General features: G+C 39.8%; 1 protein-coding gene across 1 annotated transcript; it reads right to left on the bottom strand.

Moving 5' to 3' along the window:
* Positions 1-1,293: 1,293 nt before the first annotated feature.
* LOC124120438 lies at positions 1,294-18,522 on the bottom strand. The gene is made up of 3 exons (XM_048402148.1): positions 17,906-18,522; positions 12,974-13,171; positions 1,294-2,681 (listed from the first exon to the last, which is right to left on the bottom strand). The coding sequence occupies exons 1-3, from the start codon at positions 18,192-18,194 to the stop codon at positions 2,497-2,499; spliced, it is 672 nt and encodes a 223-aa protein (XP_048258105.1). The 5' UTR covers positions 18,195-18,522; the 3' UTR covers positions 1,294-2,496.
* Between the last annotated feature and the right edge of the window lie 759 nt (positions 18,523-19,281).

The following is a 19,281-nucleotide window of genomic DNA, read 5'->3' on the forward strand; positions in this document are numbered from 1 at the left end:
GGCACAATCCTATTTGGGGCAGTACACATACAAACAACAAAGGAAAGATCCTAGAAGATTTTATTTCTAATAACGATTTATGCATATATAATGATGGTTCGAACACATATTTACACCCAGGTGCAGGTACTTACTCTTCTATAGATTTATCGATTTCAGACTCAGCTTTACTGATGAGTTCGAATGGTCGGTCCACGGTGACCTCTGTGGAAGTGACCATTTTCCAACTATATTAAAACCTATTACTCCTTCTGATGTACCTCCTGCATCAAGATCTTTCGTAAAGCTAACTGGCCCTTGTTTGAAATACTGTCTTCAAACAAATTAAAACCTCATCTATTTCTCGATGTTCCTGACCCTGTTCAATTATTCTCTGATGAACTTATCAAAATAGCCGATGAGTGCATTCCGAAGTACTCGGCGAATCCTCACATACGAAAACCATGGTTAAATAATGACTGCAGTCTAGTTATTTTACTGTCCCTCGTTGGCAGGTTTTTATATAAGCTTCAATATATGTATCATATATTTACCCATTGATAGTCACGATATGGCTGAAATATTGCCGATGTGACTTAAAACTTAACTCACTCACTAATAATGACTGCAAACTAGCTGGAAGCAAGGAAAAGCCAGAGGATTATATTCGTCGCCATCCTATGGCACATAATTTGAACAAATTTAAAGTTTAAAATGCTAAAAGCACAGCGCACTTACAAACAAAATAAACGCCAATCATGAACTAGGTTTCAAAAATATATTCCCGAACGCTGATGATCCAAAAGATCAAAGGTAAGGGTTCAAAATCCAGCATCCACCATCTTAAAAATGGGGATGAATTACATACTGATAGCTCAGATATTGCTTATAAACTGGGGGAAACTTTGGCGAATAACTATGTACCTAAATTTAAAAAATACCAAAAGCAGCAAGAAAAGAAAAAATTCAATTAGATAATGGGGAAGACTACAATGAAATCTTCTCCATTCCTGAGCTCCACACTGCCCTAGGGCAAGCTCATGATACTGCTTCAGGAGCAGATAACATACACATCAATTCCTGAAACATTTACAGGAACCTTTGTTAGAAACTCTTCTGCTAATATTTGATGAAATTTGGATGTCCGGTATAATTCCTTCATTATGGCGTGAAGCCATAGTAGTTCCCATACCAAAACCTGGACGGGATCATACAGATCCCTCAAATTAAAGACCCATTTCATTGACTAGCTGCGTTTGCAAAACCATTGAATGCATGGTAAATAATAGATTGACATGGTATTTAGAAACTAATAATTTAATAACAAATATTCAGTGTTGTTTTCGTAAAAGTCGCAGTACCATTGACCATTGCAATAATAAACAAGGAACATGCAGTGTCTATATGACACTACATGGAAACACGGTATTTTAGAATATTGACATGACTTGGGATTAAGAGGCTGTTTGCCTCAATTTATATCCGTGTTTTTAACTGACAGGCAATTTCAAGTCCGCGTGGGTTCTACCCTGTCTTATTATTATAATCAGGGTCAGGGTGTCCCACAATGTAGTGTCTTGTCTGTCACATTGTTTAGAATCAACATAAATAGCCTCTCTAAAGTTTCAAATGATTCAATTGACGGATCGTTGTTTGTGGATGATTTTTAGGTATCTTGTGGCAAAAATATGCATACATTTGAAAGACAATTACAATTGTGTCTAAATAAAATACATAAATGGTCTTTGAAAACAGTTTTAAATTGTCAAAATCTAAAACAAATTGTCTTAAATTTTGTGGAAAATACAAACATAGAGACCCCGAATTAGTTTTGGACGGCAATCCTATTAAGGTTGTCAAGGAGGCAACAGTTTTTCAGTTTAGTGATCTTGACAGCAATAAGGTAGTGTGGCCTCCTTGGTCTTTATAGCACATCCTTGCCCAAACGCTTGCTATCTTCCGTACCTTCTCGGTACAGCAAGCTTCACTGTGTGTTTGTTGTTTAACGCCACAATATTCCAGCTATATGATGGCAGTGTGTTAATAATAATGTCTGGTCCAGACAATCTACGCAATTAGGATACGATGACATGCATCAACCAAGACCACCCGATCCCGATCTCATGATAAGCATAATCGCCTTTTACAGCAAGCAGTGGTTGCTGAAGACCTATTCTACCCTGGATCTTCACAGGTCTCTGAACTTTCGTGCATCCTCTGATTGATGTTATAGGGCCTATTATTTATTGACCAATTCTACTGCCTTTAATGTTTTGTAAACCTCCTCCTTTGTGTTTCAATATAATTTGTTAATTATTCGCTGACAAGTGCTTATTTACTGATTCCAAAATTTTGCACTGTACGTTCTGAGTTGGCCTTCGCGTTTCAGTTTGGAAATCAAAAGTAACATCTCGTACATCTCATTGTTTGCCTGGCGTTGAAGAACCACTCAGTCCATCAAGTAAAGGCAAGTGGATGTCAGGAAACATGGCTTCCAGACCATATCTGGATCACGCCTCACACTATAACTTCACACAAGGACCAGCCTTTGTTTGTGTAGGTCGTGGTCTTTATTGTCGTTTGATACAGGTATGCACATCCTGCGTTGAATTGACTGCTCTTTGCCCCTGACCGGATGAAGGTTGAACCGTCCGTCCAGGTATAGGATGTCTCACTGTACACTTGCAGACCAATCAGTGCTCCTGTAAGAAACGTGAGACGACATCTAGAATGTTACATTAGTTTAACAAGGTGGTTACACCATGTATGTTCGTTAAGACTAATATTACTAATTATATATGGACGACGAGATACTCAAAGGCAGCTGTGATTAAACCCAGCTATTGCTAGATAAAGAGTTGTAATAAGTACTCAAACATTTTCTCATGTGATAGATTAGCTGCTAGTGTAGCTACTGTTCTCATGGATTCTTTTGCAGATTGTTTACTTTCTGGCTGCTTGCTATAAATCACCTCTACATCTGCACTTTTGTGAATGAGAAGTCAGACAACATCAGCGCTAAGGGACTGATCTTCCCCAAGTAATAGTAAATCAACATTTTCAGCCATAAAAACCTGTTAACGGACAGTAAATATTTTTTTATCACAGATCGAAGACTATAAACTAACAAATTCAATTCAAAAATCATGTACCACACGTCTGTACGCATGAGTGAACTTAATACAGGCTATATGACACCAGAAACCAGGTCTCTTTACTGGGGAAGATTCCTCTGCTACCTGCTGGAGGACGTACCATCACGTTGTATCCTACCTGGTGGGTGTTAGGCAATACCAGCCTATAAATTTCAATATCAAAGACGACAATATTATGCTTGCAGAAATGTACCTAGATATAATAGGAGTTACTCATCATATCACTGTCACTATCATCTAACGAAGGGTAAATAATGCTTTGTTGGTGTTCGCGCCCCGTGACTTGTTTGTCAGCCTGTCAACATGGATCACTGCACACAAAGTCAAACACTTCAAAGGGCGGGAGCATATAGTTACACTAAGAATTTCCGTTCGTCCTTCCGAGGATGTTTCTTGTGCGACCAATAACTTGAAAACAACTGAATGGATTCTTCTCAAACCTTGTTAACACTATCTATCCAAGTAGCAGATCTGAAGTGCGAAGGTTGATTCCAATTTCAATATTTTGACTTTCTGAAGTTTTCGGGTTTTGGTTGAAATTTTGTGTTACCTAAACATTTGTGCAACCTATAACTTTAAAACTTCTTGATGGATTCCTTTCCAAATGTGATAGTTTCTAGGAGAGATACAGTGCAAAGTTGTGGCTTTTTCTGTGACAATATTGCTTTTTTCATGTTTTGATCTTAGAAATATTTTTATACCAACGACCGAAGACGGCATTGGTATTTAGTTCTTCCAAGCAGTTGCGTTCGACCACCCTACCGCCGGTTGATTTTCTTTAATAGATGCTGTGTTTTAACAGTAAGCCTGCAAAGAATTATGCAAGCTTCAGTTGAAAACTGCACCATGGGATATTTTAGGAAAACATTCTATGTTATTGAGAGGTTCCAAGTTATGAGTTAAACAGTAACCTGCTTATAATACCTGGTGTGAGAAACCCTTATCAGTGACAGCCTTCTTATCATTTTGTAAGAGTTGAACAGTAACCTGCTGATTATTACCTGGTGGTCTAGTGGTAGAGTGTCTGCCCGGGGAGCGGAAGGTGTGGGGTTCGATCCCCGGCCGCGTCATACCAAAAGACGTTAAAAGATGGTACTTGTTGTTACCCTGTCTGGCGCTCGGCATTAAGGGGCTAAAACAAGCACTGGTCGGCTCGGAGTCAGTATACTGTGTCTGAGTTGGGTATTCATGTTAAACTGCGGCATGGTATCTTAGTGACTAGCACTATAAATCGGCATCATTCCGGACTAGTACAAGCAGCCACACAAACACACACACGTACATGCACGTCGCTATGTAAGAGCAATAATCTTGGACGCGACGTTAAACCCCATTTCACCTCACCTCACCTGGTGTGAGAAACCCTTATCAGTGACAACCTTCTTATCATTTCGTAAGAGTTAAACAGTAACCTGCTGATTATTACCTGGTGTGAGAAAAACTTATCAGTGACAACCTTCTTATTATTTTGTGAGAGTTAAACAGTAATCTGCTTATAATTACCTGATGTGAAAAACCCTTATCAATGACAACCTTCTTATCATTTTGTGAGAGTTGAACAGTAACCTGCTTATAATTACCTAGTGTGAGGAACCCTTATCAATGAGCCTTCTTATCATTTCATGAGATTTAAATAGTTACCTGCTTAATTACTAGTGTGAGAACCCCTTATCAGTGACCCTTGACACTAGGAAAGAAGCAGGTCAGGTGTGATTACTAGGTTATCACAAAGAGAAATAAAGTCATAGGGTGAGAAAAACGTGATATTTAGAAGATGCAAGGCCATGTAATTAATGTCAGTGCTGTTGCTGACGTCGTGGTAATACCACGTGGTAGATATCTATAAAGAAAAGGAACATTTGAACAAAATGACACAAAACTTTGAACTCACTCAAATAGACAATCGATATTGGGTACTGTCAAGATCACAGATAATCTTGTATATTTTAATTATATGTTAGTACTTCAGATAGATGTATTACGGTATGGTTACATTAGTATATTAAGCTTAGCGGGTTGTTTTTAGATATTGTCAGGTAATACTATGGGAACAGGTTAGGTTCAGGGAAGCGTGACTGGGAACGGCTGATAGCTGGGGAGTTAATTGGTGTAACAATAAGGAGGTAAGGGGTAGCTTGGGCTTTGGGGTCAGTTTAAATAGCGGGGCAGGGTAATAATTTGTACAGTCAGCCAGAATCAGCATGGTCAGGTAAGGCATAGACTAATATTGTGGGAGACTTCTATTCTGGTTGGCGTAAGTTTTTACATTTATTGTTTCATGTAGAATTGTATTTTAGAGGATAGAATTTTGAGTTATGTATTGTTTTCAAATGTAATTATATACACATATTGATGGTAATAGCGTAAAGCCACTGTAACAATAACCACAACATGATCAAAGTATAAATAGTTGAACTCAGTAATATGTGAATCGGAGTATTGGTGCATGGCTGTATGTATTGTGAGGTAGTGACACATACCTCAGTGACTGTAATTGCTTATATTATATTGCAGTGTCCTGGAACTGGCCGGTTAACCTTATAGTAAGTAGGAGGGAAGAACCTCGATATTACGTAGGAGGAAGTATCAACCTCAAACATCACGTAAGGAGAGAAGTTCTCCGACCCAACGTAAGGAGAGAAGTATCTCCGTTTCCGTGTGCACATCGTAGGATGAACACAGCCGTGGCATCCATGTAAACAGTCACCCTTAACTCCGTGGGGACAACATCGCCTGGGTGGAAAGATCACCATTCGTTATTACGAGGAAGAATTCTCGTGTGAACTGCTCAGTAACATCAGAGATTCCAAAGTTCTGTATAGAACTGTTGTGACAGTGACAGTGGAGTGGCTTTGTATTTTTGTGTGTTTTTTTGTGTGTGGTTGTGTGTTGTTGTTGTATGTATGTACACACACAAAGTTTTACTATGTATTAGTTGTGTTATTCTTAGAACATCTGTATTAGTGTTAGTATTGTTAGAAGTAGACTATTAGTATTAGGATAGTGTATCGTGATAGTTGTATTGTTAGTAGTAGATAGTTGTATTATTAGTAGTAGACATTTGTACTGTTAGTAGTAAGATATTAGTATTAGTAGTAGATGGTAGTATTGTTAGTTGTAGGAGAAGCTAGGTTAGTTAGTTGTGTTAGTTAATTTGGTATTAGTTTGAATTTAAATATTATTATTGGGATTTAAAATGACCTTAAGGGAGGGAATAAATCGTTATTACAACTTCATGTGTGTTTGTGGTTGATTCAATACGTGACATTTTGGTGGCAGCGATGGGATATTTAAATATTGTCACTATTGAATTAACTCGGACCATCATTCTATGAGAGATTAGGAGTTACTTCCTTGATGGTTTATCCTTGTAGTATTTTTATGGCCAGAGGTGTGATAGGACCTCCGGCACCACTTCTACATCCTTGAGTGTACGAGTTAGAATCAAGGTTGGTAGGGTGTATTTCATTTATTGGTCAGATTAGGCTATTGTTTGGAATTTTATATTTTTGGGTTCCATACTATGCAGGAATGTTCTTTTGTATAGTCTAAGTTCCTATTGGTAGCATTCATTATTCACAGTTGTCCAAGACTAAGCCTGCTGGGTTTAACTGTACTTGTACTTCATACTATCACCATACAGCTAGATATGGATCTTGAAAAGATTATCGAATTGGGTCAGAGTTTAGGGTATGAGCAAAATGATTTGAGGACGTTTGTAAAAGAACAAACTGAGTTAGAGAGAGAGAAAGAGAAGGAAAAGTTGGAAAGAGAGGAAAGAGCAAGGGAGCGGGAAATCAAGAAATTAGAATTGGAGGAGAGAAAGAGAGAGAACAGTTAGAATGGGAGAAAGAAAAATTAAGAGTGCAATCAGAGGAGAGAAAAGAATTAGCCAAGTAAGAAAAGAGTTATGCTGGAAATTATGAAGGACAGGTAGGAGAGAAACAATCAGGTGCTGCACCTAAGATGCCTAAGATGCCTCCGTTTGAAGACGGCAATGACAACATTGATGCATATCTTCAACGGTTTGAACGGGTAGCTGTAGCACAAGGTTGGAAGCCTTGTCATTGGGCAGCATATCTTTGTACGCTACTAAAAGGTAAGGCTTTGGAAGTATACTCCAGATTAAGTGTAGATGACGCAGAAGATTATACTGCTGTTAAGACTGCATTGCTAAAACGCTATGAAATGACAGAGGATGGATTTCATCAGAAATTTAGAACTGCTAAAACTGATACAGGTGAGATATTCACACAGTTTGTAGTTAGAATTGAGAACTATTTCAACAGATGGATTGAGCTTAGTGGTACTCAAAAGACTTTTGAAGATTTATTGTTGCGTGAACAGATTTTTAAATGTAACTGGAAGGGATCTTAGTATATTCTTGAAAGAGAGAAAACCAAAAGATGCTATGGAAATGGCCAGACTAGCAGAACAATTTATAGAAGCCAGAGGTACAGGTCCTGTTAGATATGGTAAGCAAGGCAGTTTTGGTCAACATGACAAAACAGAGGTCCGAGGTAAACCAGGAGAGAACAAGGCGCCAGGTGATACGAAACCCAAACCATTTATTCCTATTAAAGAAAGGACATGTTACAACTGTAGTCAAATTGGACATTTGGCAGCACAGTGTAAGAAACCCAAATATAACGTGGCAAGTATCCAAGTAAGTGAATACACCAGTAACATATCTGCAATCCTTCCAGATGGTACAGATGTTGAGGCAAGGATACCTGAAGTTGCAGACGGTGATGCCACAACTTCAGAGAGGGTGAGTGAACCAGATGTAGCCTCAGGAAGCATGTTTACTACAGACCACAACATGCCTATTCACAAGGGAAAGGTACATGGCAAGCCAGTGGATGTCCTTAGAGACAGTGGCTGTTCTGGCGTAATGGTGAGGAGGTCAAAGGTAGAGGATGAATGGTTGTCCTCAGAAACACAATCTTGTAAGTTGGCTGATAGTAGTGTCCTAATACTTCCCGTAGCATGGATTACCGTGGACACACCCTTTTATACAGGAAAGGTAAGAGCTGCATGTATGGACACACCACTCTGTGACCTGATATTAGGCAATATTCCAGGAGTGAGAGAACCAAGCGATCCAGATCAGATGTGGGATAAGGATGATATCCAGATGGTAAGTGCTGTGGAAACAAGAGGCCAAAGAAGAGTAAGACAAGAAGGCATGAAACCACTGAAGGCACTGAAACCTGTGGGGCTGACATTGAGTCAAGGTGAGTTCATTACCCAGCAACAACAGGATTCCAGTTTGGCAAAAGTCAGGAAATTAGTGGAGGAAGGGAAAATTAGGGAGACCAGGCATAGTACTTCCTCTTACTATATTGAGAATGATATAGGAAGCATACCTTCACCAAGTTTGACAAGGGTAAGCAAGTTCTACAGGCAGTTGTACCAGTAGAGCTGCGTACCCAAGTGATGAAAGTAAGCCATGAAGCATTGATGGGAGGGCACCTTGGAATCAAAAAGACTTTAGATCGGGTTATGTCTCAGTTTTATTGGCCAGGAATAATGGGTGATGTTAGAAGACATGTGCTGTCCTGTGATATTTGTCAACGCACAACCTCCAAGGGCAAGGTAAGAAGAATACCACTAGGACAAATGCCATTAATTGAAGTACCATTTGAGAGAATAGCCGTTGACCTGATAGGCCCGTTGTATCCTGTCACTGACAAAGGTAATAGGTATCTTTTGACGGTAGTTGACTATGCCACCAGATACCCAGAGGCAGTACCTTTGCCAAGGATTGAAACTGAGTATGTTGCTGAAGCTCTTTTCGAAATATTCAGTAGAGTAGGTATCCCCAAGGAGATCTTGACGGACATGGGAGCCCAGTTCACTTCAGGTGTAATGAAGGAGGTAAGTAGATTATTATCCTTGCATCAGCTAACTACTACCCCATATCATCCAATGTGTAACGGCCTTGTGGAAAAATTCAACACTACTCTGAAGACAATGTTGAAACGAATGTGTGCAGAACGGCCATATGACTGGGACAGGTATGTAGCTGCTTTGTTATTTGCATACCGAGAAGTACCTCAAGAGAGTTTGGGATTTGCTCCCTTTGAACTACTGTACGGGCGTACAGTGAGAGGGCCAGTGCAGATTCTCAGAGAAATCTGGACTAAAGACATACAAAATCCTGAGGTAAGAACTACTTATGAGTATGTGTTAGATTTGCAAAACCAACTGGAAGACACTATTCATATAGCACAACAAGAACTAAAAAAGAAATCAGGTAAGTACAAAAAGTTCTTTGATGCAAAATCACAAGCACGAAAAATGAAAGTAGGTGACAAAGTGTTACTTCTGTTACCTACTGATTCTAACAAACTCCTACTCCAGTGGAAAGGACCATATGAAATCTTGGAGGCCTTTGGTATTGGCAATTACAGGATACAGGTAGGTAATAAGACTAAAACCTATCATGCAAACCTACTAAAAAAAGGACATTGACCGAGAGGAGATGAAGGACACAACTGTATGTGACTTCAGCATAGCTCACCTCATGTATGCTAGTGCCGGGCTAGTAGATGTCAAAGCGGAAGAGGTAAGTATGTTAGACATTGTTTCACCTGCGCTAGTTTCTAAAGAAACATATCAGGATGTAGACATTTCCAAGGACCTGACAGAAGAACAACAAATTGAGGTGAGAGAGCTCGTAAGTGAATTCAGGGATGTGCTGAGTGATTTACCAGGGAAGGTAGACTGTATGCAGTATAAGATCAAGTTGACATGCAATGAGCCTATAAGATCCAAACCATATCCGCTTCCACATCACATGAGGGACGTTGTCGCCAAAGAGATACAATCAATGTTAGATATGGGGGTGATAGAACCCTCTCACTCACCATATGCTTCCCCCATTGTACTTGTGAAGAAGGCTGATGAGACTTACAGATTTTGTACCGATTTTCGCAAGTTAAATCAGGTAACGGTCTTTGATGCAGAACCAATTCCATTAGCCGATTCCGTATTTGCAAGGCTTCGACACTGTAAGTACCTAACCAAAATTGATGTGAGCAAGGCATATTGGCAGATTCCAATGGAAGAGAGTAGCAAAGAACTGACGGCCTTTATATCCCTGATGGGTTATACCAATGGAAGGTGATGCCATTTGGAGTTGTCAACGCACCAGCAGTATTTTCCCGACTCATGAGGCAAGTATTACATAGCATAACACTGACAACTACATAGACGACATCATAGAAGGAACAGAGGAATGGTCACCTCATGTGGTAAGTCTGAGAGACATATTTACAAGGTTAAGACAATTTCATCTTACAGCCCGACCATCAAAGGTAAAAATAGGATAAAAACAGTTGGAGTTTTGGGGGCACAGGGTTGGGAGTGGCCTCATTCAGCCAGAGAGTAAGAATGTGGAGAAAATCCTAAATGTTGAACGACCACAAACTAAGAAACAGGTCAGAGCTTTGCTAGGATTAACGGGGTACTACCGGAAATTCATCCCAAATTATGCAGCCATAGCAGTGCCTCTGACTGATCTTACCAAGAAGGGCAAATCAAACAAGGTAGTATGGACAGAGAGTCAAGAGTTAGCTTTCACGACGTTGAAAACACACATGTCAAGTTTTCCAATCTTGAAACTGCCAGACTTGGAGAAAACATTCCTAGTAAGAAGTGATGCTTCTGACGTCGGAATCTGAGCTGTTCTTTTACAAGAACAGGAAGGTGAGCGGTTTCCAATACTGTATGTGAGTCGAAAGTTGGCAGAACGTGAGAGGGCGTACTCTACCATAGAAAAGGAGTGTTTGGCAATAGTATGGGCAATACAGAAGTTAGAAAGATATCTGTATGGGCGGGAGATCATTCTTGAAACGGACCATCAGCCCTTAGTATGGATGACCAAAGCCAAGTTGACCAATGGACGAGTGATGAGGTGGGCTCTAACTTTACAACCTTACAGGTTTCTGATCCGTGCAATCAAGGGGATTGAGAATGTGGGAGCTGACCTCTTGAGCCGGTGTTCGCCCTAGTCACACTGTGTGCATAGCAGTATCTAAATAATGCATTTTTCAGCATCATAGTGAAGATATGACCGTCATTACTTTTTGTGTATTATTGTTGTCATTGTGTATATATAAGGTTTTGTATTAGTTAATGACTTTAAAAGACGTTAGGACAAAGTTATATGTGATCCTGTTTGTTATATAATTGTGCTCAGATACAATTAACTTAAGTGGGGAGCTGATGTCAAGATCACAGATAATCTTGTATATTTTAATTATATGTTAGTACTTCAGATAGATGTATTACGATATGGTTACATTAGTATATTAAGCTTAGCGGGTTGTTTTTAGATATTGTCAGGTAATACTATGGGAACAGGTTAGGTTCAGGGAAGCGTGACTGGGAACGGCTGATAGCTGGGGAGTTAATTGGTGTAACAATAAGGAGGTAAGGGGTAGCTTGGGCTTTGGGGTCAGTTTAAATAGCGGGGCAGGGTAATAATTTGTACAGTCAGCCAGAATCAGCATGGTCAGGTAAGGCATAGACTAATATTGTGGGAGACTTCTATTCTGGTTGGCGTAAGTTTTTACATTTATTGTTTCATGTAGAATTGTATTTTAGAGGATAGAATTTTGAGTTATGTATTGTTTTCAAATGTAATTATATACACATATTGATGGTAATAGCGTAAAGCCACTGTAACAATAACCACAACATGATCAAAGTATAAATAGTTGAACTCAGTAATATGTGAATCGGAGTATTGGTGCATGGCTGTATGTATTGTGAGGTAGTGACACATACCTCAGTGACTGTAATTGCTTATATTATATTGCAGTGTCCTAGAACTGGCCGGTTAACCTTATAGTACGTAGGAGGGAAGAACCTCCGATATTACGTAGGAGGAAGTATCAACCTCAAACATCACTTAAGGAGAGAAGTTCTCCGACCCAACGTAAGGAGAGAAGTATCTCCGTTTCCGTGTGCACATCGTAGGATGAACACAGCCGTGGCATCCATGTAAACAGTCACCCTTAACTCCGTGGGGACAACATCGCCTGGGTGGAAAGATCACCATTCGTTATTACGAGGAAGAATTCTCGTGTGAACTGCTCAGTAACATCAGAGATTCCAAAGTTCTGTATAGAACTGTTGTGACAGTGACAGTGGAGTGGCTTTGTATTTTTGTGTGTTTTTTTGTGTGTGGTTGTGTGTTGTTGTTGTATGTATGTGCACACACAAAGTTTTACTGTGTATTAGTTGTGTTATTCTTAGAACATCTGTATTAGTGTTAGTATTGTTAGAAGTAGACTATTAGTATTAGGATAGTGTATCGTGATAGTTGTATTGTTAGTAGTAGATAGTTGTATTATTAGTAGTAGACATTTGTACTGTTAGTAGTAAGATATTAGTATTAGTAGTAGATGGTAGTATTGTTAGTTGTAGGAGAAGCTAGGTTAGTTAGTTGTGTTAGTTAATTTGGTATTAGTTTGAATTTAAAAATTATTATTGGGATTTAAAGTTACCTTAAGGGAGGGAATAAATCGTTATTACAACTTCATTTGTGTTTGTGGTTGATTCAATACGTGACAGGGTACGATTGACTTCACTTTGATTAATATTTGTACCTATCAGCTAAAACGTGCTGATGAAGCAGCAGTGCTTCTTTAATTCATGTCATTACTATTATTCATCATTGTGTTTTTTAAGCTCAAACGTTAAGGCAATCGATATATCTCAACTGATGTTGGTTTCGAGGTCATTGGTATCAGCGAGCCCTTTACATATTTTGCTTTGCTTGTGGCTGGAATATTGCCGAGTGCATTTACATAGTTTCTGTTACGTACCATGTATAGAAGACGTTCTTGTCATGAAATCTCCAATGTAGTCGTGCTTTTGTAAAGTATTAAGTATCATTAGACGTCCGCCATCACTCTCACAACGGGACTGGCTGTCTGCCCAGTTTATCCAGGGACTGGTGTAGAGCTTGTAACACAGGCGTGGCGACAGGACAAGGGTGTAGCCTTGAGACACAGGACATGAATCTGAAGACAGAAAGAGCCTTCAGTATTAGTTCTCATCCATGACAAATCATATCGCAGTCCGCAAACATTCGACTTGAAACAGAATACACCATGTCTGTAGTTCGTCATGGTTGGAGTATGTTCTTTCTGGCTAGAAAATTACATTTGCAATACAACAATAGATTTTTTATATCAGAAATAAATGGAAAATTCTGAGTCTGTTTAGGATGGACTGTTGATAAAGTTGGTTTCTAATTTGTTTCAACATAATCAGCTCCGAGGTCTACGGATTTTTGCCAATGATGCTTTAGTGCATGGATCCCACTGGTGACGAAGGCTTCCTTCTGATGGTATTTAACATCATCAAGGCAGAGCTGACGTCATCGTTATTTGCATAATGCTTGCCAGACAGTTATTTTTTCAAGTTTGGAAAGACAGGAAATCTGACGATGCCTCGGGGGGACGCTCAATAAGTTCAAAGCCACAGCCATACCAATGACAGACGTTCTGCATTGTCTTCGGGTAACAACACACCCTGAGTTTTCCACGACGTGTATGATATGTTCACGTCTTTAACTGCAGAATACCACAATATTGACCGTTAATGGCCTGACTTCCGTGGGAATTCACCAGTAGGATTCCTTTGTTATATTCTTCGGAGAGGTCAAATGTTTCCACTGCTTTGTCTGTTGGATATTCTCTGGCTGACAAAATTAAATGGATCCGCTTCAAAACAACATACATCCTCACAAGAGATAATAACGACCCCTGAGCGTTTCAGTTCAGGAGTCGGAAGCTTTCGCGCCCAGTCGTTATTCAGTGTAATTCAAGATGCATTATTCCGAACTAGTACAGTGTCATACAGTTACAATAATTGTTCAACGGCAAATGACACTGTCATATAACACTCTTCCCCCTTCGGAGAAAGAATGTTTGAACATTGTGAGAACTTTCTTTTCTGATAAGAGTACAAAAAGTACTAAGAACAGTCAATAAGAGTGAATATTATGCACGATAATTATGAGAAATGTTTACAAAAATGCAAATCATGATTGCAGTCAGAACTGATCATATTCAACCAACTCGAGACAATGCATCAGCAGTAATGTTGTCTTTTCCTTTGATATGCTTGACGGGCTGTCGAGCCTAGTGGTTAAAGCGTTCTCTCATCAGGCTGAAGACCAGGTCGATTCGCAACATGGGTACAATGTGTGAAGCTTTTTTCTGGTGTCCTCAGCATAATATTGCTAAGAGAGGCATAAGACCATACTCACTCACAGACATGCTTGATGTCTAAATCAAACTTTTGCAAAGACAGGCCCCAGCGCATTAGGCATTGTTTTTTGTTCTTGAAATGAAGAAACGTCAGTGGATTGTGATCATTGTACATTGGGTTGTTACAAAGCTAACAATAGAGTAAGAATTTTTTTTTTTTCAAATAATGGTTGAATAATGTCTCTGTTGTTTGTCAACTTTTTGTAAATAATATCAAACAGGATGATGAAAACCTGATGCATCTTCCTGCAACAGGACCGCTCCTGCACCAATGAATCTTTTTTTCCAAGGTTTTGTACTTAGAGAACTGTAGAATTCATAAGAATGACTTTAATGTTCTTTAGAGCAGCCTGACAATTACTGTCCCAAACAAATTTCACCTTTTGCCCAGCAAAATAGTGAGATGGGCTACCACCACATGTGAGAACGTTTTACAAAATGTACGGTAGTGACCAGCCATACCCAGAAACCTCATAAGTTCCTTTTTGTTTTGTGGAATTTGAAGTACCTTCCACTTTTGCTTGTATGGGCTGTATCTGATCTTGGCCTATGGCATGAGCTTCCAAGTTAGCTTAAACTTCATTGTCATTTCTTTCCTGATATAACTCACGCACTCTTTCATGATACTTTCTAATCATATTGAGACGACAAAGCTGTGTCTCTTTACGACGGTCTATTGTACGTACAACATAGTCAATATCACTGTCTGTCAATAACATACGGACCCTGGTACTAACAAGTCATGGTGGACTAGGGATTGGCTAAAACACTAAGATTTTATCGCCAGGACTGAAATTTCTCTTTGAGACTTCTTGTCCTAATGTACTTTCAAACTTCACAAACGAAAGCCTGGGCCGACATTATGAGACAAACTCCAACAAACCTCATTCAGGCCTATCACAAAGCCAATGCTCCTTCAAGTGCTTTAAACGTGCATGAAATGTACGGCCAAAGACAAGGTCAAAAGGACTGACACCTTGAGATTCTCTCACAGCATACAACACCAAATTAATGCCTTCATCCCAATCCTTCTCAGTCTCAAAACAGTAAGGTCATATTCTTAAGAGTCATGAAATCCCCCTAAAGAGTTATGCCTAACTTCTGCATAGCCTGTTGGAAAACACCTGATATACAATTAAAGCCCCGATCTGACCGAACAGTCGTAGGCAAATCAACCATGGTCAAAAACTTTACCGAAGCCTTGATATTAACCTGAGCTATAATTTCCCATGAAGGAAAATCCTCTGGAGACCTTCCGGAAGCACACATGATAGTAATCATGTACTGAGTTCATGGCTTAGTTTCAGGAAAAGGACCAACACAATCAATGATGACCCGGCTGAAAGGTTCTTCTCTTCAAATGCTGAAATGGGTTTCAAAGGTTGGGCTTGGATTTATTGATTTAGTTGGCCAACCATTTGACACACATCACATTTTTTTGCAATATTCAGCCACATCATGCTGCAAGTTAGGCCCAAAGGGGCAGAATGGTGCCATACGTTTTGTTTACACCAAAATGACCTGCCAAAGAAGATTAATTTGTCAAACCAAAAACCTTGCTTTCAATATAAATTTGGAATAAAAATTAGATGTAAAACCTTCCACTCGTTATCTGCTCCTAAACAGGTAAACTGTCAGAATGATGAGTACTCTGACTCGAAAATTAAGACAGATCAAGAGAATGATCCATAAACGTTCCAGCCAAATCATAACTGGAATCATTCTCAGAACAACTTTGCTTAGCCATAGCATGAGTAACAACACACGAAGGAAAAATACCTGGAATTTCTTTTTAAAGATTTACATTACTTTCCGAAGTGTTAGGCTCAAGACAAACAAAAGGATCAGCCAATATCTTCTGATAAATCGTTCCCTTTGAACAAGTCTACAACCCCTACCTTGACCAACCCAGACACAAATTCTGTCTTCAAATTCAGAAATTGGAGAGGCGCACTGGTAACACCACACAATCCCTCCAACAAAACCTCATAGTTCGCTGATGACTCCTCAGATGGGGGCAAAATACCACCCACAGTCAAAGTTAGAAGAGTACCAGCATCCCTCAAAACGGTAATGGGCCTAAGAATGGAACTGTCCCCTTTAGCTTTGTTTTTAGCTTTACTTACAAAAGGTAAGTACTCCAATCTCACCACAACAGACTTTGATGACTGTTCTCCAACAGCTTTCTCCCCTTTAGCTTTGTTTTTAGCTTTACTAACAAAAGGTAAGTACTCCTATCTCACAACAACGGACTTTGATGACTGTTCTACAACAGCTTACTTACCCCGTTAGCAGAACCACTAAAAGGCTGTCACCCGACAATCACAAAAGTATTCGGGAGGAATGACTGTTCTTGAAAGTGAGCTTTCTACACTCAGACATGATATGCTCTGGCTTGCTGCAGGTAAGGCATAAAATCCTTTCTGAGCTTTTCCCTTACACACTTTGCAATAACATTGTCCACTGATTTGAGGCCATTTCAAACTTAGTAGCCTTTTCAAAATGTGAGAAGATCACATTCAGAGGTGTGAGTGAGTGAATGAGTACGGTTTTACGCCGCTTTTAGCAATATTCCAGCAATATCACGGCGGGGGACACCAGAAATGGGCTTCACACATTGTACCCATGTCGGGAATCGAACCCGGGTCTTCGGCGTGACGAGTGAACGCTTTAACCACTAGGCTACCCGACTGCCCCCATTCAGAGGATAGTTGGTTGGAAATAAACCAAGGCTTGCTGTCAAAGGTGACTAAGCTTGTCGTAAAAGGCGACTAAGGAGATTGGGTGGTCAGGCTGGCTGACTTGGTTGATGCATGTGATCATATCCTAATTGTGTGGATCGATGCTCATGATATGAATCACTGAATTGTCTGGTCTAGACTCGATTATTTACAGACCGCCCGTGATATAGCTGGAATATTGCTGAGTGCGTTATTAAACAACAAAACAACCAAACAAACAACCTCTCAGCACGACGTCGCTTGCCACTTAAATGTCCACAGGAACACCAAATGTGACACTTATGGCGATGTTATCAACAGGACTGCCATGTCAGACACCATCCCTGTAGTGTCCTCCCACCTGTACTTTCGGACATTGTTCTTTCGATGTGATATAATTCAATCCACGGCAGTAAATGTTTTTGACCAATGCTTTTTGTTATTTGTGATACACTGTTTTTTGCATTGGAGTATATAAATAACAGCATTCAAAGCAAGGCCACCCCCCTGAAGACATAAAGTACCTGAACTTCCTGCACAAGCACCCTTGATTCATGACATCACTTCAGCTACTGCTGACTGTAGTAAAAATACAAGACAGCGTTGCAAAATAGTGTCATAACACCAGAAATGCGTTTCGAACCTTGTCCACATTGGAGGTTTCGCACATAATGAGCGAACGCTTTAACAGCACCCCACCGCCCCACACATACAAGGAATAGGATCGTATGTTGAAAAGCTAATGCATATAACATCTGACCTGCTTGCTTGTGGAATGTTGTTGCTCCGGGGAGAGAGGAACCAGGTGTTGATACGAAGGAGCTGTACTTGAAGCACTGGCCATCATGAAAAGTCACAGCAGAACACAGCTCGTCCTGTGAGCAGAGCACACAACATTTCAACCTAGACTGAATTGGTCTGATGTCTGATGGGGGCTCTATTGTCTGGAAACCGTCCAGTGTAGCCTCTCTTTCAAAGTCATGTTGGGTGTAAGAGTTTTCTGCCAACACGCTTGAAATGAAGACAGAGACAAGTAATAACACCTTCATTCTTCTGTCTAGATAGAGACAAGTAATAAAACCTTCATTCTTCTGTCTTGATAGAGACAAGTAATAACACCTTCATTCTTCTGTCTAGATAGAGACAAGTAATAACACCTTCATTCTTCTGTCTAGATAGAGACAAGTAATAACACCTTCATTCTTCTGTCTAGATAGAGACAAGTAAAAACACCTTCATTCTTCTGTCTAGATTCACATGACTGGTACTACAGATTCATACCCACAAATCTTACTTTAGTTTCTGTTGTTTTCATTCACCAATTGGAATAGTCCCTGTTGACAACTATAATAGAAATTGCCGGGAAGAAGATGCTCTTTAAATCTTTAATGAAACGTGGGACATAGTGCAGACTCGTACAGTCCCCGAGATGAGCAACACTGATTGGTTCAACTGATCGAACAGGATCACAAATCTTAAAGTGGAATAACAGGTTTCAGGTTCCAGAGCCCTATTGATTATTAAGTGGAGAACTAGTGAATGTGAAAATCAGACACTAGCAGCACTGTCTTTTGACGCGACACAACTAAAAGTAAAAACAATATCCAATTTTTTTTTCAGGTCGGTGTAATGTCCCCATGGGTGTTGTGCCAGTCTGACGGCGGATCTTTATCGAGCTGTGATCCTTTTGATCGTCTTTAAGCTCATTTCTACCCAACCGTGGGATACGCCGTAAAAATCACGGCAAGAACAAACATTCCTGTAAAGAATCAATAACCCAGATGAGATTATTAACCCAGTGTGTGTTTGTCAAATTTTCAGATTATCAGTTATAGCACTGAGTGAATAGAAAAAGGCAATCAGCGTTAAACGTAAAAAAACCCAGTTCCTCAGTAATAATATTGTACAATTCCCAATTTTATCACAAGCATGTATTTATAAAACCCTCTCTTTTCGTTTGAATATCAGGCGTTCGCGAAACATGAATGTATCCTGTCCCACTGGTACGTGATTTCCCGTTTGAAGTCGATACTCGCTGCTACGTTGACGAAAGGAAAGGAAACTATGCGAAAATCGGATTTAGTAGTATGTGGATTCGATAATGTTCCCAAATCATGTGACCCGTAAAGATTCCGG

Source organism: Haliotis rufescens, unplaced genomic scaffold (genome assembly GCF_023055435.1).
Source record: "Haliotis rufescens isolate VD_foot unplaced genomic scaffold, xgHalRufe1.0.p SCAF_24, whole genome shotgun sequence".
In the NCBI taxonomy this organism is placed as follows: Eukaryota; Metazoa; Mollusca; class Gastropoda; order Lepetellida; family Haliotidae; genus Haliotis; species Haliotis rufescens.

Excerpts from the sequence above, each read along its gene's own strand:
- LOC124120438 (XM_048402148.1), bottom strand. The coding sequence starts at position 18,194 with ATGAAGGTGTTATTACTTGTCTCTGTCTTCATTTCAAGCGTGTTGGCA. Across the intron at positions 13,172-17,905 it reads AACATTCCACAAGCAAGCAG|ATTCATGTCCTGTGTCTCAA; the intron begins GTCAGATGTTAT and ends TTCTGTCTTCAG. Across the intron at positions 2,682-12,973 it reads AAGAACGTCTTCTATACATG|GAGCACTGATTGGTCTGCAA; the intron begins GTACGTAACAGA and ends CGTTTCTTACAG.